This window comes from Salmo salar, chromosome 11 (assembly GCF_965601325.2).
Source record: "Salmo salar chromosome 11, fSalSal1, whole genome shotgun sequence".
In the NCBI taxonomy this organism is placed as follows: Eukaryota; Metazoa; Chordata; class Actinopteri; order Salmoniformes; family Salmonidae; genus Salmo; species Salmo salar.
In genome coordinates this window covers 105,849,852-105,876,250 of record NC_138301.1, presented here as the reverse complement: position 1 = coordinate 105,876,250, position 26,399 = coordinate 105,849,852, and the positions used below count along the sequence as shown (strand labels likewise).

General features: G+C 45.2%; 1 protein-coding gene across 1 annotated transcript; it reads right to left on the bottom strand.

Moving 5' to 3' along the window:
- Positions 1–437: 437 nt before the first annotated feature.
- LOC123725195 (sodium/potassium/calcium exchanger 3) lies at positions 438–26,399 on the bottom strand. Its single transcript, XM_082958232.1, has 17 exons — positions 25,282–26,399; positions 21,522–21,638; positions 14,931–15,007; positions 14,610–14,684; positions 14,290–14,374; positions 13,856–13,959; positions 13,574–13,648; positions 13,363–13,388; positions 12,430–12,483; positions 12,181–12,323; positions 11,834–12,000; positions 11,481–11,724; positions 10,406–10,572; positions 10,157–10,271; positions 4,929–5,041; positions 4,782–4,847; positions 438–3,776 (listed from the first exon to the last, which is right to left on the bottom strand). Exons 1-17 carry the CDS (start codon positions 25,388–25,390, stop codon positions 3,666–3,668), a joined length of 1,848 nt encoding a protein of 615 aa, XP_082814358.1. The 5' UTR covers positions 25,391–26,399; the 3' UTR covers positions 438–3,665.

Below are 26,399 nucleotides of genomic sequence, written 5' to 3'. Positions count from 1 at the left end.
TGTGCGTACGTACTTGCAGCATGTGTGCATGTACTGTATATGAGTGGATGGCAGTGTGTGCAGCATATGGTAAGCAGAGATGGGTTTCTGTCTGCATGGCTCCCTCTGGACTCTTATCAGAAGGATGTATTTGCTTTGAGAGACTAACAGGCTAGTAACAGCTTACTGCAGCTCCTCAGGGGTTAATGAGTAAACGACAGGTCTGGAATCAGTGAAAGGTAGAGCTAGACACTGGGACTGTTTCCCCTGTTGTCTTCCCACTGGGCACACCCTGGTTGAATCAACGTTCTTTCCACGTCATTTCAATGAAATTATGTCGAACCAACGTGGAATAGACATTGAATTGCAGTCTGTGCCCAGTGGGCCCCACCCATCACTTCTCAGAGCTTAACAGTTGTATGTACAGTAACTTAAGGACTTAAGGAGAGAGACATGGATTGTTATTGCACAGATTTTATTTATTGCACTCAACAACATACAAAAGTTCTCAATGATCAGAGATCATGTCTAAAGTAACGAATCTCAGTGCTGGAATATCTGGCGGCTCCAACCTAACAGAATAAAACACTGAGGAACAACACACTACAAACACAGATCTTCCATGTGAGAACTAAATCAGGGTTTTATTTGGTGCTCTGACCTGAACTGCTAACAGAGGCAGGATTTATGACTGGTTGGTTGGTAGTGGGGACTCCTTGGTGGTCTTCCTATCTCAGTAGGTACTTAATAAAGGACTACACTGGACATACGACAGGTGACTAAACCTGGGATACTTAGCAGCACCAGCAACCAGCCTGTACAACTCAACAGTCTCTACTCCTCTACTCCTTAATTTGAAATGTAAAAAATGTTGAGTGGCTGAAATCAAAGAGCAGAACTATACCGAACAAAAATATAAACGCAACATGTTAAGTGTTGGTCTCATGTTTCATGAGCTAAAATAAAAGATCTCAGAAATGTTCCATACACACAAAAAGCGTATTTCTCTCAAATTTTGTAAACAAATTTCATGACATCCCTATTAGTGAGCATTTCTGCTTTGCGAAGATAATCCATCCACCTAACAGGTGTGGCATATCAAGAAGCTGATTAAACAGCACGATCATTAGACATGTGCACCTTGTGCTGGCGACAATAAAAGGCCACTGTAAAATGTGCAGTTTTGTCACACAACACAATGCCACAGATGTCTCAAGTTTTGAGGGAGCGTGCAATTGGCATGCTGACTGCAGGAATGTCCACCAGAGCTGTTGCCAGAGAATTGAATGTTAATTTCTCTACCATAAGCCACCTCTATCGTCCCTTTAGAGAATTTGGCAGTACATCCAACCGGCCTCACAACCGCAGAGCACGTGTAACCCCGCCAGCCCAGGATCTCCACATCCGGCTTCTTCACCTGTAGGATCGTCTGAGACCAGCCACCAAGACAACTGATGAAACTGAGGAGTACTCCTGTCTGTAATAAATCCCTTTTGTGGGGAAAAGCATATACTGATTGGCTGGGCCTGGCTGCCCAGTCGGTGGGCCAGACTGCCAAGTGGTTGGGCCTATGCCCCCCAGGCCCACACATGGCTGTGCCCCTGCCCAGTCATGTGAAATCCATTGATTAGGGCCTAATGAATTTATTTCCATTTCCTTATATAAACTGTAACTCAGTACATTCTTTGAAATTGTTGCATGTTGCATTTATGTTTTCGTTCAGTGCAATAGTTCGATCACATAAAGAATGTATTCTGCAGTCCTTTCATTTGGCAAAAAGTTTGAGTCATTTGATCTGATCTGAAATCTAAATGATTTCAGGAAATCATATCTACCCTGTAAATAAATACCTATACGTTTTTGAGAATATACTATTTTGCAGAGCAAACCATTAAGTATTGTAATCACAAGCACTTGACAAAAGAAATATATAAAATCTCTTGGAAATAATAAATAAAGATTCTAAATCAAGGCGGTTCAGTGCTAAAAAGGATCTTAGCTGGCTTAAATAGAATAGTGGCTTAGAAAGTGATACAATTCAATATAACCTTATTCTCCTTTCATCAGATATAGGTGGACTGTGCTGATCTGAAGTGTCAGTCTTATTTAGTATCACTTTCCAAAGTGACAAAAATATACTTCATTTTTCAGTTACAGTATATGATATTCTCACAAATATCATGGGAAGAATATGTTATTTAGTGCTTATATCAAAAACACCACAAATCTAGTCTGTCTGACATAAATGTTTTGTAAAACTATGTAAAATATTTAGTAAACATTTAGAAACAGTAAAAAGTATGGTCTTGTAGACCTAATAATCATTGTACAGTAATACAAACAATGATCGTCCCTAAACGTAGTGAACTATTACCACAGACCCGTACGCATGATATCAAAGGTTGTGACACTCATAGAAACATGTCGTCAATAGTAATAACACTTCTAAAAATGCTAAAATCGTAGATTTCACGTTAGCCTATTATTTACTTAGTTTGTAACAGTACATGTTCAAAAGCAGTGAGGCAAAAAATTATTAATGAATCCTCTTTGGAGGAACTCGGTCAGTCACTTTACAAATTCTAGTCACATAATCTGCATCTCTTACGAATACTTCTTCTATTATAAGTCTATGACACATTAACAGCGTTCATTTTTCTTATTGCTTCGTTCATAGTACCTTACTGACAGTTCTATGCTCCACTGTACCCCAGCACTGCTACACATTTGCACAAATGTACACACTGTATCACCACACAACAAGGTAATGTCAGCTAGGGCATACATTGAAAACAAACACTGGGCGTTCCAAACGTAAGGTCAAGAAACGAGGATTAGTCTACTGTATTATTTTTCCATTGGTCACTGCTGAACATTAGGTGTTGCTAAGTATGAAAACAACAAACTTCGGAAGAAAAAGGTTTGTGCTATAGAAAAGACTGCTGTGTGTGTGTGTGTGTGCGTGTGTGTGCGCGTGTGTGTGTATGTGAGTAGGTTCTTCTATCCTTGAGGGGACCTTAAAATCCCCAAGAGTCACCACAAGTGAAACAAGGAAAGTTGTCCCTCGTGGGGACATTTCCCACGTCCCCACGAGGACAAAGGTTATTTTAAGTTTAGGATTTAGGTTTAGGGTTACCATTAAGGTTAGAATTAGGGTAAGGGGTTAGTGGTTTATGGTTAGGAGTTAGGGAAAGTAGTGTTTTGAATGGAAATGCATTTTAGGTCCCCACAAGGATAGAAGAACACAACGTGTGTGTGTGTGTGTGTGTGTGTGTGTGTGTGTGTGTGTGTGTGTGTGTGTGTGTGTGTGTGTGTGTGTGTGTGGGTGTGTGTGTGTGTGTGTGTGTGTGTGTGTGTGTGTGTGTGTGTGTGTGTGTGTGTGTGAGACTATCCGGAAGTCCTCACAAGGATAGTAAAACAAGGAAAATTCTCCCTTGTGGACAAAGGCTATTTAGGGTTAGGGCAAGGGTTTTAGGTCCCCACAAGGATAGTAAAACGTGTATTTGTGTACAATGTCACCCAAGGATATCCTGTTTGTGGTACATCACATGTTAACTGTAGCACGATGTAGCTGAGGCTGTTTTTTTTGGCTTTAGGACAGAGTATCTCAGGGAGACAGAGGACTTCAAGACGTGGCAGCTGACAGGAAGGCAAATCAGGGTTGACCTTCGACCCCAGCGTCAGCCTCACATCTGCCCAAAGAAGATGGAGCAGAGCAGGAAGACGGCATAGAGTAATATCAGCCCCAGGCCCAGACGGCGGTCCAGCTTCCAGTGGTTCAGATGGACACTCATGACCTGGGAGGTAAGAAGGGAAGAGGGGGATTTGAAGAGAGAACAGGGGATGGGCAGATGGAGAGGGGTTTAATGGAAATGGGAAAGAAAAGTTGCATGAGGTAAAGAAAGGAATAGCTTGGCTATGACTGGGTGATTGCGTAATAGATGGAGCCACACAATGAACTTGTCTAGCACCGGTATGGTGATACTGATGGTTTGTTTAAATGGCAGGTTAGGAGAACAAACGTGGCAGGTTAGGATAACTAATGTGACAGGTTAGGAGAACTAACTTGGGAGGTTAGGAGAACAAACGTGGCAGGTTAGGATAACTAACATGGCAGGTTAGAACTAACGTGGCAGGTTAGGAGAACAAACGTGGCAGGTTAGGATAACTAATGTGACAGGTTAGGAGAACTAACTTGGGAGGTTAGGAGAACAAACGTGGCAGGTTAGGAGAACTAATGTGGCAGGTTAGGATAACTAATGTGGCAGGTTAGGAGAACTAATGTGACAGGTTAGGAGAACTAACTGTGGGAGGTTAGGAGAACTAACGTGGCAGGTTAGGAGAACTAATGTGGCAGGTTAGGAGAACTAATGTGGCAGGTTAGGAGATGGAGGTATAGGTAAGGAAAAGGGTTATAGTTAGATTAGCTAAAATGCTACAGTTGTCAACAACTTTAATCCCCGACAACTAGTTGGAGCTGTGGTAGCCACAATGGTACAAACCATCAGTATCATAAGACCGGAACCACAACTGGCTCCAGAAAGACTGTACTATACTCTGTCTTGTCTGCCGCCATCCTGCTTGTGGTCCATAACAAATATCTTGTAAAAACCTTAAATACCAGTAAAACTATGATCGTACTGTGTTTGTGGTGTGTAAGAAAAGACTTGTAAAAAGTGAAACACCAATAGAAGTGTGATACGTGTGTGGCATGGCCTGGTATGTGGTTAAATGATGCTCAGAACCAGATGTCTAGTGAAACAGTAACTGATGGTGGCACAAACGCATGCACACACACTTACTGTGAGGAAGACAGAGGCCAGCAGCAGGACGACAGAATACACCAGGCCCTTGTTATTGATGTAGACCTGTGAGGAAGAGGAGGATGAGAGGGGTCTGATGTCGATGATTGTTAAATGTCCATAGAGAGAGAGTTTTAATGAACCCACCAATGATCCGTTGTCCACCACCAGAGTGCGCAGAGCCCAGGGGAAACCCAGCCCCAACAGGATGTCAAAGATATTACTGCCAATGGAGTTAGACACCGCCATGTCCCCCATGCCTGAGGAGAAAGGGAGTAAAGTCAAACTAAAGGAGTTAGACACCGCCATGTCCCCCATACCTGAGGAGAGAGGGAGTAAAGTCAAACTAAAGGAGTTAGACACCGCCATGTCCCCCATACCTGAGGAGAGAGGGAGAGTAAAGTCAAACTAAAGGAGTTAGACACCGCCATATCCCCCATACCTGAGGAGAGAGGGAGTAAAGTCAAACTAAAGGAGTTAGACACCGCCATATCCCCCATACCTGAGGAGAGAGGGAGTAAAGTCAAACTAAAGGAGTTAGACATCGCCATATCCCCCATACCTGAGGAGAGAGGGAGAGTAAAGTCAAACTAAAGGAGTTAGACACCGCCATATCCCCCATACCTGAGGAGAGAGGGAGTAAAGTCAAACTAATGGAGTTAGACACCGCCATATCCCCCATACCTGAGGAGAGAGGGAGTAAAGTCAAACTAAAGGAGTTAGACACCGCCATGTCCCCCATACCTGAGGAGAGAGGGAGTAAAGTCAAACTAAAGGAGTTAGACACCGCCATGTCCCCCATACCTGAGGAGAGAGGGAGAGTAAAGTCAAACTAAAGGAGTTAGACACCGCCGTGTTCCCCATACCTGAGGAGAGAGGGAGAGTAAAGTCAAACTAAAGGAGTTAGACACCGCCATGTCCCCCATACCTGAGGAGAGAGGGAGTAAAGTCAAACTAAAGGAGTTAGACACCGCCATATCCCCCATACCTGAGGAGAGAGGGAGAGTAAAGTCAAACTAAAGGAGTTAGACACCGCCATGTCCCCCATACCTGAGGAGAGAGGGAGTAAAGTCAAACTAAAGGAGTTAGACACCGCCATGTCCCCCATACCTGAGGAGAGAGGGAGTAAAGTCAAATTAAAGGAGTTAGACACAGCCATATCCCCCATACCCATACCTGAGGAGAGAGGGAGTAAAGTCAAACTAAAGGAGTTAGAACCGCCATGTCCCCCATACCTGAGGAGAGAGCTAAAGGAGTTAGACACCGCCATATCCCCCATACCCTGAGGAGAGAGGGAGTAAGTCAAACTAAAGGAGTTAGACACCGCCGTGTTCCCCATACCTGAGGAGAGAGGGAGTAAAGTCAAACTAAGGGAGTTAGACACCGCCATATCCCCCATACCTGAGATGAGAGGGAGTAAAGTCAAACTAAAGGAGTTAGACACCGCCGTGTTCCCCCATACCTGAGGAGAGAGGGAGTAAAGTCAAACTAAAGGAGTTAGACACCGCCATGTCCCCCATACCTGAGGAGAGAGGGAGTAAAGTCAAACTAAAGGAGTTAGACACCGCCATATCCCCCATACCTGAGGAGAGAGGGAGAGTAAAGTCAAACTAAAGGAGTTAGACACCGCCATGTCCCCCATACCTGAGGAGAGAGGGAGTAAAGTCAAACTAAAGGAGTTAGACACCGCCATATCCCCCATACCTGAGGAGAGAGGGAGTAAAGTCAAACTAAAGGAGTTAGACACCGCCGTGTTCCCCATACCTGAGGAGAGAGGGAGTAAAGTCAAACTAATGGAGTTAGACACCGCCATATCCCCCATACCTGAGAAGAGAGGGAGTAAAGTCAAACTAAAGGAGTTAGACACCGCCGTGTTCCCCATACCTGAGGAGAGAGGGAGTAAAGTCAAACTAAAGGAGTTAGACACCGCCATGTCCCCCATACCTGAGGAGAGAGGGAGAACAGTCAAACTAAAGGAGTTAGACACCGCCATGTCCCCCATACCTGAGGAGAGAGGGAGTAAAGTCAAACTAAAGGAGTTAGACACCGCCATATCCCCCATACCTGAGGAGAGAGGGAGTAAAGTCAAACTAATGGAGTTAGACACCGCCATATCCCCCATACCTGAGGAGAGAGGGAGTAAAGTCAAACTAAAGGAGTTAGACACCGCCATGTCCCCCATACCTGAGGAGAGAGGGAGTAAAGTCAAACTAAAGGAGTTAGACACCGCCATGTCCCCCATACCTGAGGAGAGAGGGAGAGTAAAGTCAAACTAAAGGAGTTAGACACCGCCGTGTTCCCCATACCTGAGGAGAGAGGGAGAGTAAAGTCAAACTAAAGGAGTTAGACACCGCCATATCCCCCATACCTGAGGAGAGAGGGAGAGTAAAGTCAAACTAAAGGAGTTAGACACCGCCATGTCCCCCATACCTGAGGAGAGAGGGAGAGTAAAGTCAAACTAAAGGAGTTAGACACCGCCATGTCCCCCATACCTGAGGAGAGAGGGAGTAAAGTCAAACTAAAGGAGTTAGACACCGCCATGTCCCCCATACCTGAGGAGAGAGGGAATAAAGTCACACTAAAGGAGTTAGACACCGCCATGTCCCCCATACCTGAGGAGAGAGGGAGAGTAAAGTCAAACTAAAGGAGTTAGACACCGCCATGTCCCCCATACCTGAGGAGAGAGGGAGTAAAGTCAAACTAAAGGAGTTAGACACCGCCATGTCCCCCATACCTGAGGAGAGAGGGAGTAAAGTCAAACTAAAGGAGTTAGACACCGCCATATCCCCCATACCTGAAGAGAGAGGGAGAGTAAAGTCAAACTAAAGGAGTTAGACACCGCCATGTCCCCCATACCTGAGGAGAGAGGGAGTAAAGTCAAACTAAAGGAGTTAGACACCGCCATGTCCCCCATACCTGAGGAGAGAGGGAGTAAAGTCAAATTAAAGGAGTTAGACACAGCCATATCCCCCATACCCATACCTGAGGAGAGAGGGAGTAAAGTCAAACTAAAGGAGTTAGACACCGCCATGTCCCCCATACCTGAGGAGAGAGGGAGAGTAAAGTCAAACTAAAGGAGTTAGACACCGCCATGTCCCCCATACCTGAGGAGAGAGGGAGTAAAGTCAAACTAAAGGAGTTAGACACCGCCATATCCCCCATACCTGAGGAGAGAGGGAGAGTAAAGTCAAACTAAAGGAGTTAGACACCGCCATGTCCCCCATACCTGAGGAGAGAGGGAGTAAAGTCAAACTAAAGGAGTTAGACACCGCCATGTCCCCCATACCTGAGGAGAGAGGGAGTAAAGTCAAACTAAAGGAGTTAGACACCGCCATATCCCCCATACCTGAGGAGAGAGGGAGTAAAGTCAAACTAAAGGAGTTAGACACCGCCATATCCCCCATACCTGAGGAGAGAGGGAGTAAAGTCAAACTAAAGGAGTTAGACACCGCCATGTCCCCCATACCTGAGGAGAGAGGGAGTAAAGTCAAACTAAAGGAGTTAGACACCGCCATGTCCCCCATAACTGAGGAGAGAGGGAGTAAAGTCACACTAGAGGAGTTAGACACCGCCATGTCCCCCATACCTGAGGAGAGAGGGAGAGTAAAGTCAAACTAAAGGAGTTAGACACCGCCATGTCACCCATACCTGAGGAGAGAGGGAGTAAAGTCAAACTAAAGGAGTTAGACACCGCCATATCCCCCATACCTGAGGAGAGAGGGAGTAAAGTCAAACTAAAGGAGTTAGACATCGCCATATCCCCCATACCTGAGGAGAGAGGGAGAGTAAAGTCAAACTAAAGGAGTTAGACACCGCCATATCCCCCATACCTGTGGAGAGAGGGAGTAAAGTCAAACTAATGGAGTTAGACACCGCCATATCCCCCATACCTGAGGAGAGAGGGAGTAAAGTCAAACTAAAGGAGTTAGAAACCGCCATGTCCCCCATACCTGAGGAGAGAGGGAGTAAAGTCAAATTAAAGGAGTTAGACACCGCCGTGTCCCCCATACCTGAGGAGAGAGGGAGAGTAAAGTCAAACTAAAGGAGTTAGACACCGCCGTGTTCCCCATACCTGAGGAGAGAGGGAGTAAAGTCAAACTAAAGGAGTTAGACACCGCCATGTCCCCCATACCTGAGGAGAGAGGGAGTAAAGTCAAACTAAAGGAGTTAGACACCGCCATGTCCCCCATACCTGAGGAGAGAGGGAGTAAAGTCAAACTAAAGGAGTTAGACACCGCCATATACCCCATACCTGAGGAGAGAGGGAGAGTAAAGTCAAACTAAAGGAGTTAGACACCGCCATGTCCCCCATACCTGAGGAGAGAGGGAGTAAAGTCAAACTAAAGGAGTTAGACACCGCCATGTCCCCCATACCTGAGGAGAGAGGGAGTAAAGTCAAACTAAAGGAGTTAGACACAGCCATATCCCCCATACCCATACCTGAGGAGAGAGGGAGTAAAGTCAAACTAAAGGAGTTAGACACCGCCATGTCCGCCATACCTGAGGAGAGAGGGAGAGTAAAGTCAAACTAAAGGAGTTAGACACCGCCATGTCCCCCATACCTGAGGAGAGAGGGAGTAAAGTCAAACTAAAGGAGTTAGACACCGCCATATCCCCCATACCTGAGGAGAGAGGGAGTAAAGTCAAACTAAAGGAGTTAGACACCGCCATATCCCCCATACCTGAGGAGAGAGGGAGTAAAGTCAAACTAAAGGAGTTAGACACCGCCATGTCCCCCATACCTGAGGAGAGAGGGAGAGTCAAACGGGTGCACCGCCAGCCCCCTACCGAGGAGGAGGTGTCACCGGAGGCACCGCCATGTCCCCCATACCTGAGGAGAGAGGGAGTAAAGTCAAACTAAAGGAGTTAGACACCGCCATGTCCCCCATACCTGAGGAGAGAGGGAGAGTAAAGTCAAACTAAAGGAGTTAGACACCGCCATGTCCCCCATACCTGAGCAGAGAGGGAGTAAAGTCAAACTAAAGGAGTTAGACACCGCCATGTCCCCCATACCTGAGGAGAGAGGGAGAGTAAAGTCAAACTAAAGGAGTTAGACACCGCCATATCCCCCATACCTGAGGAGAGAGGGAGAGTAAAGTCAAACTAAAGGAGTTAGACACCGCCATATCCCCCATACCTGAGGAGAGAGGGAGTAAAGTCAAACTAAAGGAGTTAGACACCGCCATGTCCCCCATACCTGAGGAGAGAGGGAGTAAAGTCAAACTAAAGGAGTTAGACAACGCCATATCCCCCATACCTGAGGAGAGAGGGAGTAAAGTCAAACTAAAGCAGTCTACACTACACCACCAGGACGTCAAGAGGCTGGTCAGGAGTCTGAAGATGAGAGGAAGTTGAAAAGAGAGGTTGACGGGTACCTTGCCGAGCTACAATGAGGCTGGCCATGCAGTCTGGCACGCTGGTGCCCGCTGCCAGGAAGGTGATGCCCATGATGTAGTCTGGGATGTCTAGTGTGTAGCTGATGATTGTGACCTGGTGGGCACACACAGCTAGATCAGAGACAGAGACACCACACACACTCACCCTCTCAATATTATCCTACAACTCCTGGAAAACTTCAAGGAGAAGTTCCAATATGGCCTTACGGCTCTGCTGTGGGTCCTTACCATCCACACCATGAGGTAGGAGAAGATGGCTATCCACAGGGTGGAGGCCACGAAGGTGACCATGAACCAGCGGTGCCAGCGTGGGTACACACAGTTAGGCACAGTGCAGTACAGCAGCAGGCCCAGGGGCCACGAGATCAGCCACTTGACCCGCGCACAGCATCCCCCTGCCATACACACATGAACAACAATATACTGTCGGTCACAGACCAGAACATACCAGAGCTGACACCCACTTTGTTTTCCTCTAATGCAATTTCAGCGAATGTCAGGGAAATTGTCTGCAGCCCTTTACACCCGTACCCGTATACGGGTTGAAAATGGCATATTTGGGCACTAATAAGCCCTAAAATTGGAAAGCAGTGGCTGTACAGTAACTTGTTATACATGACGTCAGAGGTCTGGTTCTGCGCTTCACAGCTCTGAATGGGTTTTGACTGACAGCTGTTCTGAACTTGAGCACCGCGCACGACAAGAAGTTGCTCCCATCCCTCCCGCTAATTGGGCAACTTTTACAAATGTTTTGTTGTCTGAGTGAGGGAAATGCTGTATATTAAGATGACGCAATGTATTTTGAAAGATGAGGCATTGAGGATTACAATAAATACCGCTTTGATGGCAGAAAAGCAATCCAAACACCTGTGAGTCCAAATGTGTACTTCACATTTTCAAATCCTAAAACTCATGTCATATACCGTGTCAACGTTTATGATCCCTATGTTTGATGTAGAGTTACAAGATTACATGGCGTCATACCCGTGGTTTTTCTGAACAGTATTGTGAACAACCGTAATTGTGTTTTGGTGGGGATGCAGGGTTGTGTTCCAAATTCAACTACTACAAGTGTGCTTGTTCTAGTTTCTCAACGGCACAGCTAGGAGAGCTAAAAAAAAGCACCTTATAGTCATAAAAGTGCATTGAAATTGCGTTGGAACTGTGCACACTTTGGAGAGGCGAGTGGCCACTTAGAGATACTTCAAACCCTTGTAATTGGTTTTGTCTTATGTTGCAACTACCCCACATTTTATAATGTTACTGAATGTATCCAGAGTATTTTCAGATTTTGTTATATCACCTGGCCAATGCAGAGGCCTGAATGGCCCATCATCATCCTCCTCCTCTTCCTCAGTGTGACAGCCCTCCGCTCCTGGCTTCTCCCCCCCTGCGTCTCCTACCCTGGCCTCGTCAGGGGTCTGCTTCTCCACACTGCCCCCATTCTCCAGACCTCCAGAGCCCAACCCTTTCAGAGGGGTGCCCCCTGCCGTTGGGCTGGCATCCCCGTCCAGCTGGCTGTTGGGACTCCTGATCAACCTCTGTCTCTGTGTGGGAAAGAGAGAGAGAGTGTGAGAGCGAGTGAGAGTGCACATTAGTTCTCCATAGTGGCTTATGTAGCCCCTTGTTGATGTTCCTCCAGTCTGAGTCCAGTACCTCACTGATGAGCACACGGCCTGCCATGGTGAGCCTGGTGCGAGGGGAGAAGTGGGGGCTGATCATTATGCGCAGGCCGGCCTCGGAGAAGGACAGCTGGTGGGGGTTGAGGATCAGGAGCTCGTCCACCATCACCACTGGAGGAGACTCCTGACCCTGGGGTTGTCCTGCAGGGTGAGGGAGGGATGGGAAGAGGGGTAACACTTTACCTAAAGCCAACAGGCAGGTATAATGCATTATGATGCGGTTATAATGTGAGACTTGTAATGAGCACAACAAATCAATAACAGCCACAGCTTCTAACACTCAGACAGTGAGAGCTGTAAGGAGCTCCAATCCATACAGACCTTTCCTGAGCAGCACCATGTTGGTATTACAGGTGAGTCCGTCCTCTGCCATCTCCTCGTCTCTGAGTCCCTCACTGACAAGGCAGCACTGACCCGGGCCCCCAAACCGACGTTGCACACATCCCCTGATCTGGGAGTTGAACCTGAAACCACAAAACAGCTGTCATATGTGAAACACAGCACAAGCAGACACTAGTTACATGCTCTGTGGGTTGAGGACTCTTGTGAGAGGTGTTTCAGCATACTCACTTCATGATAACAATGTAAACTCCATACATGGTCATTAGGAGCACGGCCTCCCACCTACAATCAGAGAAATACACAGTTCAACTACCACCTAAAACCAGTAAACTGTTCAATCAGAGAAATACACAGTTCAACTACCACCTAAAACCAGTAAACTGTTCAATCAGAGAAATACACAGTTCAACTACCACCTAAAACCAGTAAACTGTTCAATCAGAGAAATACACAGTTCAACTACCACCTAAAACCAGTAAACAGCTCAATCAGAGAAATACACAGTTCAACTACCACCTAAAACCAGTAAACAGCTCAATCAGAGAAATACACAATTCAACTACCACCTAAAACTAGTAAACAGTTCAACTACCACCTAAAACTAGTAAACAGTTCAACTACCACCTAAAACTAGTAAACAGTTCAACTACCACCTAAAACTAGTAAACAGTTCAACTACCACCTAAAACTAGTAAACAGCTCAATCAGAGAAATACACAGTTCAACTACCACTTAAAACCAGTAAACTGGTCAATCAGAGAAATACACAGTTCAACTACCACTTAAAACCAGTAAACAGCTCAATCAGAGAAATACACAGTTCAACTACCACCTAAAACCAATAAACAGCTCAATCAGAGAAATACACAGTTCAACTACCACTTAAAACCAGTAAACTGTTCAATCAGAGAAATACACAGTTCAACTACCACCTAAAACTAGATAACAGTTCAACTACCACCTAAAACTAGATAACAGTTCAACTACCACCTAAAACCAGTAAACAGCTCAATCAGAGAAATACACAGTTCAACTACCACTTAAAACCAGTAAACAGTTCAACTACCACCTAAAACCTGCAAACTGCTATTTTACTGTACTTTTACAATTCTGACGTGTAACATTGAGACTTTTGGCAGCATTAATCATGATAAAACTCACCAGACAACTTTTGCATCGTATATAACCTACAAAGAGAAAGTTAACACATTAAAATAGTCACAGCTGCATTTCATGCCATCATTTCACTATGTACAGGCAGATTATACAGCACCGTAATTGTAGAGCACAAGTAAGCTACTGTATACTGGTCTCTAAATGCATTTGATTGTGTGGTCTTAATTTCCCCTCCTCCCTCCCTTGTCTGCCTCACCAGGATGAGAGCCAGCACAGAGAAGATGTAGTAGGTGGAGTCCCTGAACAGAGACCACCATGTCAGAACCACCGTCTGCAGAGGGGGAGGAGCCACACAGAGAGATTCCACTAACAGACAACCAACACACAGCTCAATCAAGGTGAAGTCCTCAGGTTCACTCAGCCAGTGCATGTGTAGAATAATTTCTAAAATACGTTTCCATGTATTCATAAGCTCTTCAGCCATAGCTAGCTACACTGTTAAGACCATAAAGGTGTGTAGTCTTTGACAGGTCTTTACCTGGCCCGCAAAGATGCCACAAACACCAATGATGACCAGGATGTTGAAGACGGCTGATCCCACGATGGTGCCGACCCCCACGTCTCCTTTAGTGATGAACACACCTGAGATGGAAAGAGAGGTGTGGGAGGGGCTGTAGTGACAATTACATTTTAGTGGATGAAACCGACGGTTATCCCAATGTGTTCTATAGGTTGATGTAGAATGAAAGACTATTCATATTGACATCTGCTGACATCATATGGATATTTGTAGCATTACATGATACACAAACATGTTCATTTGGATGGATTGAAGCTCCATGGCAAGATGGTGAAAGTTATGGGCCATTTGTATCAGTCAGTGTTGGGCATAATGTATAGTGTTCATTGACACAATATTGGCCACTGATATCAGGAAATATAAGGTGAAATACAGAGTGATTAAGAACTGACCAATGAGAGAGGTGAAGAGCTCTGGTGCTGAGCTTCCTGCAGCCATGAAGGTTGCCCCAGCCACATCCTCACTGAGCTGCAGGTTCTGACAGGGACAGAGACAAGGGGAACATTCTCACACAATCATAATACATGATCAAGAAGCACTATGTCTTTGTAGAAATACATGATAACAGAAATCCTCTTCAGCCTGTCTTGCACAAAGTTTAGATTTTAAATGTGTCAACTAAAAGTAGTAATAATGTAGTGATAAAAGGCAGCACATGGTGCCTCCTTCTTCCTGTATCCTGTACGTTAATTGGTGTTGTTGGTTTTCTCACCTCTGATATTTTCTCCAGGGAAGGGACAAAGTAGTCATCACAGACAATAGCAAGAGCGTAGAACATGTAGATAGCCTAAAAGGTACAGCGAGAGATGAAAATAGAGATACAATCCGTCAGGATGTGATAAGGAAGTGTTTAAGTTATTCAGTTCATTTAGGCAGGTGTACTTCACTGTGATTGGCAGATAAATGATATTATGAAGCATCTGAACAGATGGTATTGCACTGTGTGGCTGCAAAGTATCATGGTATCATGGTTGTTGTTGTGAGGTGTGTTAAACAGGTGTGTTTTCTGCGTTGTGTGTTATGGGACACTCACACACAGCACATGTAACAGCACTGCTCCTGCTTTCAGCTCCTCCTTGGTGAAGATATCTTCTGGAAACTCATGGACGGCTCGGGGAGAGAGATAACAGTACAACACAGTTAGACACAGACACAGAGAGAGAGAGAGAGAGAGAGAGAATGGAGGTGGAAAAGGATAGTCAACAACAACAGCAGAGGGGGAAGGAAATCAGAGTCTTGCGCTAATCTGACTAAATGGATGTCATGCCGCTCAAGACCAAAAGCAGAACAGTCATCAAACTGGCACATTGGTTTGTAATAACATTGCTTTCCTGTCCCTATATCATCATCCTTCTTATCGTAAAGGACAGATACAAGCACCGTAATAGCACAGCAGGCCTTCTGGAAGAATGGATGACAATTTCACCAAATTGCTTTCCAGGTCCAATCCTTTCTGAAGGAATACAATGCTATATCAAATTAAATTGTATTTGTCACATGTGCTGAATACAACAGTTTTAGACTTTACTGTGAAATGCTTACTTACAAGCCCTTAACCAACAATGTAGTTTTAAGAAAATATAGTTAAGAAAATATTTACTAAATAAAGTAAAGTAAAAAATCCAAAAGGTAACACAATAAAATAACAATAATGAGGCTATATACAGGGGACACTGGTACCGAGTCAATGTGTGGGGGTACATGTTAGTCGTAGGGGTAAATTGACTATGCATAGATAATAAACAGTGAGTAGCAGCAGTGTAAAAACAAAGTCTATGACTTGGGTAACTGGAGTCTTTGACAGTATATAGCTGAAGGAGGCACCTTGAGGGTTTGTTCCTCCACGGTCCGAAAGGAATTGCTGCAGCTAAGCGTCAGGATCTCGCTCAGACTCCAAGAAATCATACTTATCCGCCTGACACACAGCAGCCTATAACTGATCTATGGAATTGCTCCCTCCATGCAGCCAGACACCTGTACAGGCTAGCAGATGCTGCCCCCTGGGCCGTGTAGAGAGAGAGGAGCAGAGGAGCAGAGCTCTGAGGAGGAGGTGTGTGGAACAGCTGGTTTCTGCTCCTCCAGTCCTCAGGTGTATGTGAGAGTGTTAGTGAAAGCTTCCCCTTGGTTCCCCCCAGCGTGACGAGCAGAGGAGAGGAGGCTGCAGCCTGGAGAGCACAGGGCACTGCAGCTAAATCAGTACTCAGACGTAGGGGAAAATGAACTTTAACAACTGGGGAGCCCAAACCTATTAATAGACCTGCTGCTCTGAGGCAGGCAGCCCTGGGAAGCCTATAGAGCCAGTCCCACAATGCACGCTGTCTGACGCATGCTGCACAACTCATTCTACACCAAACACACTTCCTATAATATGCATGCTACACATCACATGATGTATGACACACACTACCAAACATAGGCTTCATGACATATACTACACAGTATGCCCACTACATGCCATCAGCTGTGCTGTAAGTCTATGACAGCATGCCATTCTGAAGCTTCTCCCTGTAGATTAGGAGAGCACACCTCTCATGTGATCAAGGCTATTCGATTTTGATCCTTGAATCTGTAGTGTGAAGCAGAGAGGAGAGGGTACCATATGGTCTAGAGGTCTGTAGGATGACAGTGTGCTTCTATACAATGTCCTTCTATACTGTGTGTGTATGTGTACAGCATATGGTTATCTAATGTTTCCAGTGTTTAATTGCTATATTGTAATTATTTCGCCACCATGGCCTATTTATTACCTTAACTCCCTTATCTTACCTCATTTGCACTCACTGTACATAAACTTTTTTTTTCTACTGTATTATTGACTGTATGTTTTGTTTATTCCATGTGTAACTCTGTATTGTTGTACGTGTCAAATTGCTATGCTTTATCTTGGCCAGGTCGCAATTGCAAATGAGAACTTGTTCTCAACTAGCCCACCTGGTTAAATAATGGTGAAATAATTTTTTTTTTTTTAAATAATGTACATCTAATGATGTAATCAACATTCTGAATCTGAGCCTCAGAGGGTGAGGGTCCCTTTCTCTGCCTCTACTCGGCTTGTACTTCCACCTCCCAGAGAACTGTGGGGAAAGGAGCTTATTTTGCTTTCTGGCCAGCTGTTGCACTGGGGCAGGACCTGTTCACTAAACCATCCCAGCTTAGCATGTCAACTGTCTGTCAGATTATCATGAGAAAGAGTGAGGCAGCATCTCACCAAAGAACGTGGGTACACATCTGCATCTTATCAGTGTGAGGACATCTGTGCTGTAGTTGTGGTATTATTATCATTTTCTGTGTTCCTTATCCTATAGCTGTGTTTTGGAAAGCGGGCCAGATCTGGATCCTGCCCCAGGTCCCCAGGACATCTAGCCCCAATACACAAGGCCCCAGTTGAACGTGTCTATGCAAATGCCGTGCTGAAACACGCGGCTCAGATGAACGTTTTGATGGGTTGCTTCGGTGAAAGCAGTTGCCATGGAGACCCTCTCCCTGGGGACTGTGGTTTCTTGACGGGCGGCAGTGGGAAGCCAATGACGGCTGCGCGAATGGTGAGAAAGGGGGAGGGAGGGGAATGTGTGTTTACCATGGAATTGGCTTATGAAATATGAAAAAAGAGAAATGACAGGCAGCTCTGGAGAGAAATTTCTAAAAATATGTATTTTTCCTTGCCAACCCTCAGGAGAGGTCTGAGAGAGCGAAAGCATACGAGACAGTGTTGGCTAGGAATTGTATTTGTGAGGATGCTCATCCTCTGTTCCATTTACTAGGCTTTTGTCACGGGACTACTGATTGACTAGACCAGCCGTAAGATGATTTACTATATCTGAGCTTGGCTTCCAATACTGGACATAGGACATAATCACCTCTCATAAAATATACAGCCTGGGGGGCGGGGCGAGGGCGGGGCGTGGAGCTGCAGCAGCGTTCACGTGTTTCTTCTCTGGCATCACAGGCTCCGCTCTGCACCACGCACCCTCTCATTACATCTACTAGTGTTACATCTCTGTGTGCCTGGTCTCCTATAGATCTCACAGGGTGATGTTTATTGTCATTAATCTTACCCTTGAGGAAGAACTGAGAGATTTCTGCAAAATTGGCTATATTATCGTAGAAATTCATGAAGACAAAAAATGAGCTTTTTGGTCTTAATTTAAAGTTAGGGTTAGGCATTAGGGTTAGCAGTGTGGTTAAGGTTAGGGTTAGGTTTACATCGGATTTTGTGACTTAGTGGCTATGACAGCTAGTGACCCCTCTGCAGAGCTGCCTCAAGAGCAAGATTAATGACAATAAATGCAAACCTGCATAGATCTCTCTCTGAGACACTAGATCTTATCTTTATTCACACTGTGAATGGGCTTGATCTTATTTCATTTCATTGATGATCCAATCAAGTAACTAGAGAAGGGTTCAAAATGGACATGTGATGTAATCTGTGTGTGTTCCTGCGTGTGTGCGAACCCATAAGTATGCTTGAGTGTGTGTTTAATGCCATATCATTCCGGATTAAAAGTGAACCCCCAACTAAATTAAACCGCTAAAGCTGTGAGATGATCTCCACTTGAGTCACTCTGCCGCAAGGGACTTAAGAGTGTGACCGAATGGCAGGCAGAGGGAAGGAAAGAAAGAGATGTTATTGATTGAAAAAGCTGCAGGGTTTTCTTGGAGTCAAGCTAAGGTATTGAGTGAAACACAGAGTAAAGTAGTCTCACGCACCAACAGAAACAGCACCACTACATAGACTGAAACCACTACAACAACCTTTTTTTAACCCCTTTTTCATGGTATCCAATTGGTAGTTACAGTCTTGTCCCATCGCTGCAACTCACATACAGACTCAGGAGAGGCAAAGGGGCCAATCTGCACTGCTTGTTGACACATTGCTCAATTAACCCGGAAGCCAGCCGCACCAATGTGTTGGAGGAAACACCGTACAACTGGTGACTGTTGTCAGCTTGCAGGCGCCTGGCCCGCCACAAGGAGTCGCTAGAGCACGATGGGAAATCCCAGCCGGCCAAACCCTCCCCTAACCCGGATGACACTGGGCCAATTGTGTGCCGCCTCATGTGTCTACAGGTCACGGCCGGCTGTAACACAGCCTGGGATCGAACCCGGGGCTGTAGTGATGCCTCAAGCACTGCGATGCAGTGCCTTAGACCGCTGCACCACTTGGGAGGCTCTCACTACAACAACCTTGCATTTTTTATCCCGAATCAAAACATTTCTTTGATTTTATGACATAGTCACGAAAGGCCGACAAGAGCAAAAATAGTCAAAGTTAATCCAACCACACAAATCTCACCAAACCTCAATAACCCCTCCTTCATCGGACAAAACACTGGCTGAAATAATTTGAGAAATCCACCGGAGACCTACAGTGGGAGAACAATCAATAAACTTTAGTCCCTCACAGGAGATTACTCCACCTGTTCATACACATCACATGCAACTATCCATCGTCTTAAAGCGTCAAGTCTCAATGTTATGTTGGTGGCCTGGGAAACAAAGGACACTACTGCAGTAAAACAATTAGAATGCCACCACTAATACCCTATCTGAAATGAAGACGGGTAGCTGTGAGCCACATTTTATGTTCAACCACACACAGAGCTGTCGGTGAGTGATCTCCACCCTTAACCTAGGACCTTTAAGTCATCATCAGGAACCAATGTGAACTCAGAGAGAACAAGGATTCCAGAGAGACGGGACGGGAGCTAAGGATATTCTCCCCAATTTACAAAGACTTCAGAAAAAAACACAACTACTCCCATGTTTAATGGTTGCATTAGTGACCATTTGCTTTATTTGACAGCCATAATAAATTACTCCCCTGACAAAACTCAAGGTCTTTTGAAAGGAAATATCATTAGAGTATCTATCAGATTCTCTTTTTCAGTTCTCTCCTGCAACCACTAAAATATCTCTGAGGAAAAAGAATCCTCAAACCGACTGGCTCTGTTGCTTGCCGAAAAAAACGAATGCATAAAAAACACGTGCCATCGTTATTTATTCGAGCACAATAAAAATGTAAAGGTCATTTCCGACTGAGCCGACATCTGCAGCATTTACCATGAATGCAGTCTCCGCTGATACGGGAACATTGTCTGTATATGTCAATCACGCTGTAACGCTGAACTTCCACGATACGGATTGAATAGAGCCCTTATTAAAATGCATGGGCTTATCTTCTCCCCCCGGTTTATTTTTAGCTCGATCTGGTTGTTCATTCTGCCTCGGCACTTTGAATGCTTGAAAGACAGAATTATCTGGGTTTCAAAATGTAGCATTCAGTTGCTTAGCAACGCTGGCCTCAAAGGGTTGTCGACTGAAGGCAGACGCTGCCATCTCCGTCTTGTTACACAGCGGGGGGATGGAGAGAGAAAGAGAGGGAGCGATTGAGAGAGGGAGAAATAAAGTAAGATATAGCAATAGACGGGGAAACCGCGGGAGATAAGGGGTAGGGGGTACTGAAACCTCACTTCCGCTATCCCCAAGATAATATTCCTAGAGGTCTGTCTGAGCTGGCCGTTTGGATTATGTAATCATTAGCAGTTAGAGTAAACAGAGAATAGGGGATTTATGTGAAGATAAAGATGAGTAGCCTGCCCTGTGCTCTGTAACCTAGGAGTAGTGCAGCCCTGAAAGACCTAATGTCATCTACCTGCCCACAGATCCATCAGCCTCTTGTTCTATGACCTGCATTTACCCTATGACCCATAAGGGAGTTGTGTCCTTGTCAAAGATACTGAGGGAGGTCTGTTTGTAACAGAAAGACCACACATCAAGTGCTTGCTTTATTGGTGTTGCAGGTGCACATATTGCATTAATAGTTCTCTTCTGCCAAGTGGAAATCTAGAACGATTGTGGCAGGTGTCCTCAGGGAGAAAGTGGTATCTAATGCAGTTCATACATTTTCATATCGCAGACTGAAATCACTACACTGTGCATTGCTCAGTCCTGTTGTCCTGCTGCAGAGATCTCCCTATCTGTCTTCAACCCCATGTCCTCCACTGTGTTTACTTACTGTTTATATATTTCCTTGATTCTTCCATTGCACAAGTCTGGCATGGCGCTCTAACCCCTCCATACAGAACCTTTCCTCTGGTCTGGCAGCCAAGTTTGAGACGCACAGTTTACAGAGCACAGATTCCTGACAACCACTGCACTGCTGCCTCAGCCCACATTACCTTTTCAGTTAACCCGCAGGGGAGAGCCAAGGTTCACCAGCATACACACAGCATACCCTCACTAACCGCCTTCCCAAAACACACACACACACACATTAACACACTAAGTCACATCTACACAGCTTAGACACTCCTGGAGCCCCTCAAGTGTTCCACACAGTTTGGGAAATAAATATTTAGTCAACAGACAGTTTGTGCATCGATGTGTCTTCAGGACTTGTAGGCCTCCTATGGAATCTGTACATAATCAGCTAATGCTAAGGAGACTATTGAGTACAGAGATACTATACAGTTTGAATGGTCCCTGTCAGCTGTTATTCTCTGAGGAGACAATCATATAACGCTGTGTGCCAGAGGACATGGTAGGGAACATACACTTTTGTCTAGAATGGGGATCAGTGGAGGTTGAGGTGGGAGAGAGGTTTGGGGCTGTGAGGCTGACTCACCTGGTCTAGGAAGGTCCAGTGTCTGGTTGTCTTCTGTCCACTCCTCCTGCATCAGCCTGCGTCTAGAACGAACTGGAACACCCCCCTCTTCTGGCTGAGACCCGGACGACTCCGGCTCTGTTGAAATGTTAGTCAACTGATTTGTAATTTGAGTATTTTATTGCACTGAGACTCATCAAAAGACCAGTCCAAAGTCAAAACACTATCTTATTGGACACAACATTGAAAGGCTTTGTGTTTTAGTGCAGATGTGACAGATAATAAAAATACAGGCTGGAGGAAGCAACCGGAGAGAGTCAGCAGAGGAGATCATGTCATCTTTTATGAGCACACTCATAAGCCATTCATCATGTCAGCACTGCAATCTCCTCACGGAGTAAATCCCTGTTCTGTATCTCTCTGTTGATAGCCTATCTCTTTATTTGGACTTCAGCTATTAACCACTATATATGGAAGGACAGCATCAACAGTGAAGACCTCCACTGATGTACTGTATCTGTGTCATTGTCACCTGAAACACAGAGATAACTGCTGCCACTCACTGAGATCTATGTCCAGAGCCCGAGTAGACCAGAGCAGACCAGTGCAGACCAGAGCCCGAGTAGACCAGACCAGAGCAGATTAGAGCAGACCAGAGTCCGAGCCCGAGCAAACCAGAGCCCGAGCCCAAGCAGACCAGAGCCCGAGCAGAGCAGACCAGAGCCCAAGTAGACCAGACCAGAGCAGATTAGAGCAGACCAGAGTCCAAGCCCGAGGAAACCAGAGCCCAAGCAGACCAGAGCCCAAGTAGACCAGACCAGAGCAGATTAGAGCAGACCAGAGTCCAAGCCCGAGCAAACCAGAGCCCGAGCAGACCAGAGCCCGAGCAGAGCAGACCAGACCAGAGCCCGAGCAGAGCAGACCAGACCAGAGCCCGAGCAGACCAGAGTAGAGCAGACCAGAGTAGAGCAGACCAGAGTAGAGCAGACCAGACCAGAGCCAGCCAGCCAGGTGGGGGCCATTACCCTCTACTCCGGTTGTTTAAGAGATTGCTTGATCGCTCTCTGTGTCCAGTCTGTTTCATGATCACTCTCCGCTTTGTTTTACTCTACAGTCCAATCAACGTGTTGCACTAGGTCTGAGAGTGGGGATGCGGAGGCTTTCATGTGGAGCTGTCAAGAGGAACCTGGGTAATATGAAATTCAAATGGGCCTCTGTCACAGATGGTGCCGCCATTATCACACTCACACCACGACCACACATCACAGAACACAGGGCTCCAACCCAGACCCAGACGAAGACTTTGGCCTGAGTCTCGTCTCTTTCTATAGAAGATGTGGGATTCACTCCTCAAGATCAGCTGTCTGGTGCATTGTAGGCATTGTTGTTGAGAATTTTCTTGCACAGTAGGAAATCTAAACTTGTAGTGTATTCAAGGTTTAAAAAGGCTTCAAAAGTTTATAATTTCCACTTTACAATTGCAGACTTTATTTGCCCTAAGGAAAACTGTATCAACCCCTACAAAAAATCTTAATTCATTATAATCCACATAACAGTTCACATTTCCTAGTTCTGCAGGATGATTTTCCTGTTTTATCAAACTGGCTCAAATTAAGTTCCTGCATCTGCATGGTCAAGCCTCGAACTAAGCTGGAACTGGCAATCAATGAAAAAGCCTTCAAGAACAATTGCTCTACTATAGCAACTAGTAGGCCTGCCACTAGAATGATGCTGTATGGTGAACATGGCAAATGAATACATTTATACAGTAATACACATCTTGCCATTTGCCATTAGAAAGATACCTTAAATAATTTCTCATATTTTTTCTCAAGATTAGGCCTATTAATTAATATATGGGTTAAATGCATCAAATCAAACTTTATTTGTCACATGCGCCAAATACAACATGTGTAGACCTTACCGTGAAATGCTTACTTAAAAGCCCTTAACCAACAGTGATGGTAGTTATGAGATAGTGAAAGTTTAGTCGGGAAAACTGAAGAATATGACAGCTAATAAAGGAGAATATGAAAAACATCAGAACACTGGTTGTCAGAAGGTTTGTGTCATAGCTTAATCTATGAATCATTACATGAACTCATACTCTCTCAACCTGAAAATCACAGGACTGGCCCACACAATCTCACACACATACAATCTCACACACACACACACACACACACACATACACACACACACACACACACACACACACACACACACACACACACACACACACACACACACACACACACACACACACACACACACACACACACACACACACACACACACACACACACACACACACACCTCTTGATTAAATAATTTTACCTGACCATCTGTTGTTTCATAGCTGAGTATTTTAACCCATCCTCCAAGAGGAAACCAGGAGACCTAGAGCAGTAGAACCAGGTCTGTAGAGAATAGGGCCCCTATAGGCTAGATCCCTCAAACTCAACTCTGGACCTCGAAGCCAGTTCCACTGCATTTTTTCATTGTTCCCCTCTAATCAGGGACTGAATTAGACCTGGAACACCAGGTGTGTGCAATTCATCATCAGGAAGAACAGAAAACCAGCAGTCTCCGGACCTCGTAGTGTAAGAGTTGAGCTAGATGTTGACCATGCACTGTTCATACAAAGGATATGAATAACTGCATGCCATCAATGTTCTCTTTAGTTCATACACTCATCCCTTTACACACAGTTTATATGCTTATCTATTTTCTCACTGTGGTGCAATTCCAATCATCCGTCTTCATGTTACTTAATGCAATGCTTGATAGGGATATGTATTCTCTGGGTTCCCTTCAGAGTAATTGGTTAGACTCTAAGAGGTTCTGTGCAGGTGATTGCCTGAGATGAGAGGTTCTGAGAGGATACCAGGCTGGAGCAGGGGGGTGATGCCAGCAGCATACCACCCTGCATCCCACTGCTTGCCTCTGAAGCTAAGCAGGGTCAGTCCTGGATGGGAGACCAAATGCTGCTGGAAGTAGAGTTGGAGGGCCAGTAGGAGGCACTCTTTCCTTTGGTCAAACAGACAAGAAAAAGATCCCAGAGCGGTGATTGGGGACATCGCCTGGTGTAGGGTGTTGTTTATTGGATGTGATGTTAAATTGGTGTCCTGACTTCTGTGCTCACTAAAGATCCCATGGCACTTATCATCAGAGTAGTGATGTTAACCCTGGTGTCCTGGCTAAATTCACAATCTGACCATCATGGCCACCTAATCATCCCCAGCTTCCAACTGGCTCATTCATCCCCTGTAATTATTCACCAGGTCATTGCTGTAAATGAGAACGTGTTCTCAGTCAATCTACCTGGTAAAATAAGGGTTAACAAAAAAATTATGCTGAAGATTCAATGTGACGCACAGTCTAGGTGCAGAATATTGGGGGATGGGACAGGGGAGGGGATCATCCAATCTGTTGGTTCCAAATCTCTCTCTTTCATCCCATACAGCCTATTATCAATATGGTTACATAATGATTATCTTGCGAGAAATTAAATAATCTTGCATATTTAGCCGATGGCAGTATTTAATTGTACATTTAGTGAATGAAGAATGTGAATGAGCTGACAGATCGATCATTTCCACCCTTAGGTATTATAATACAATCTGTGAAGATATGAAAATGTCCTAAAATGTTATCAACTTTAAAAGGAATAGTAAAAAATATGTGATGCTAAAAAACACCCCACATTTACAAGCAATAATATACGTTAATTTACATTATGCAAAATGTACCCATCATTATTCCTTGTGGAAAAACTCACCTGTCACGTGCGCGACCTGTGCGAGCCAAATGACCGCGAGAAGCCCAACTCCACAGCAGCAGAACCGCTGGAAGGGCCGCCGTCTCCCTGTCTGTACCGCCGCCTTCATTCCGAAGTCGGACCCTCACCAGTCAAAACATATCCGTTGCGGTTACGGTCAGGTCGGTTTCCACTTTTCACAGCTTAATTGCACTAGGCTACACTTTCCTCTGCAACTTGAATGTCAAGTTAGTTGATTGTGTAAACCAGTGCTAAATCGTCGCAGACTGTAGACTACTCAATTCGGATTACAATATTTTATTCTGCCAAGGCGCACCGTGACATCCATGCCTTGAGATCACACAAGATTACACAAGAGGAGGGGTGGATGCAGAAGCGATGACAGCACTTACAGCCTTCAGATCGGTGGACAGATTGAAAGGTCGGCGACAGCAGAATCCGGTTCAAACACGAGAGTTTAGGCGCTGGGTAGCGGTACGGTCTTTCTGCCTTGACACTATTACCACTCTGGTTGTGAAGTCGTGTCGGTCGTCGTGTTGTGCGCTGTGTTCGTGTGCGCCACTAGGCGGCGACATGCTCGGCGTCATTCAATGCATAGAGTGCAACAAAACAAAATCCTAACACTGTGCTGAGCCAATTTTCTAAGATAGCCTATATCCTCAAGCAACCAGTGTGGCAATTTGTCATCTGAACATAGTGATAGAAATTCTTCATGAGCTATGAATTTACAAGAGACAATTTTAGGCCAAGGCTACTACTGTGTTACTGTAGTCAAACAACAAGAGTGATGTGTTTGGCAACGTGCAAAATTGGCCTGGTTTTAACATTTCACAGACATTATATCTGAAAAGGAGTGAGCCCCCCACACACACACACATTGCTACACATCACCTGAAACACACACTCTCTCTCTACTAATCTGACACACACAGACACACACACACCAGTGCATGCTGTCTATGTTTACAGAACATCGGTGAGTCAAACCTGCATTAAAATTAAGCCCTTGAGCTATGTGTGACACGTTTTGCTCTGGCCCCTAGTGAAGATTCTGCCTGCAGCACCAACCCCAAATAAAGACATAAGACCTGGTATTGTTGTCATCAGCCCTTCTCCAG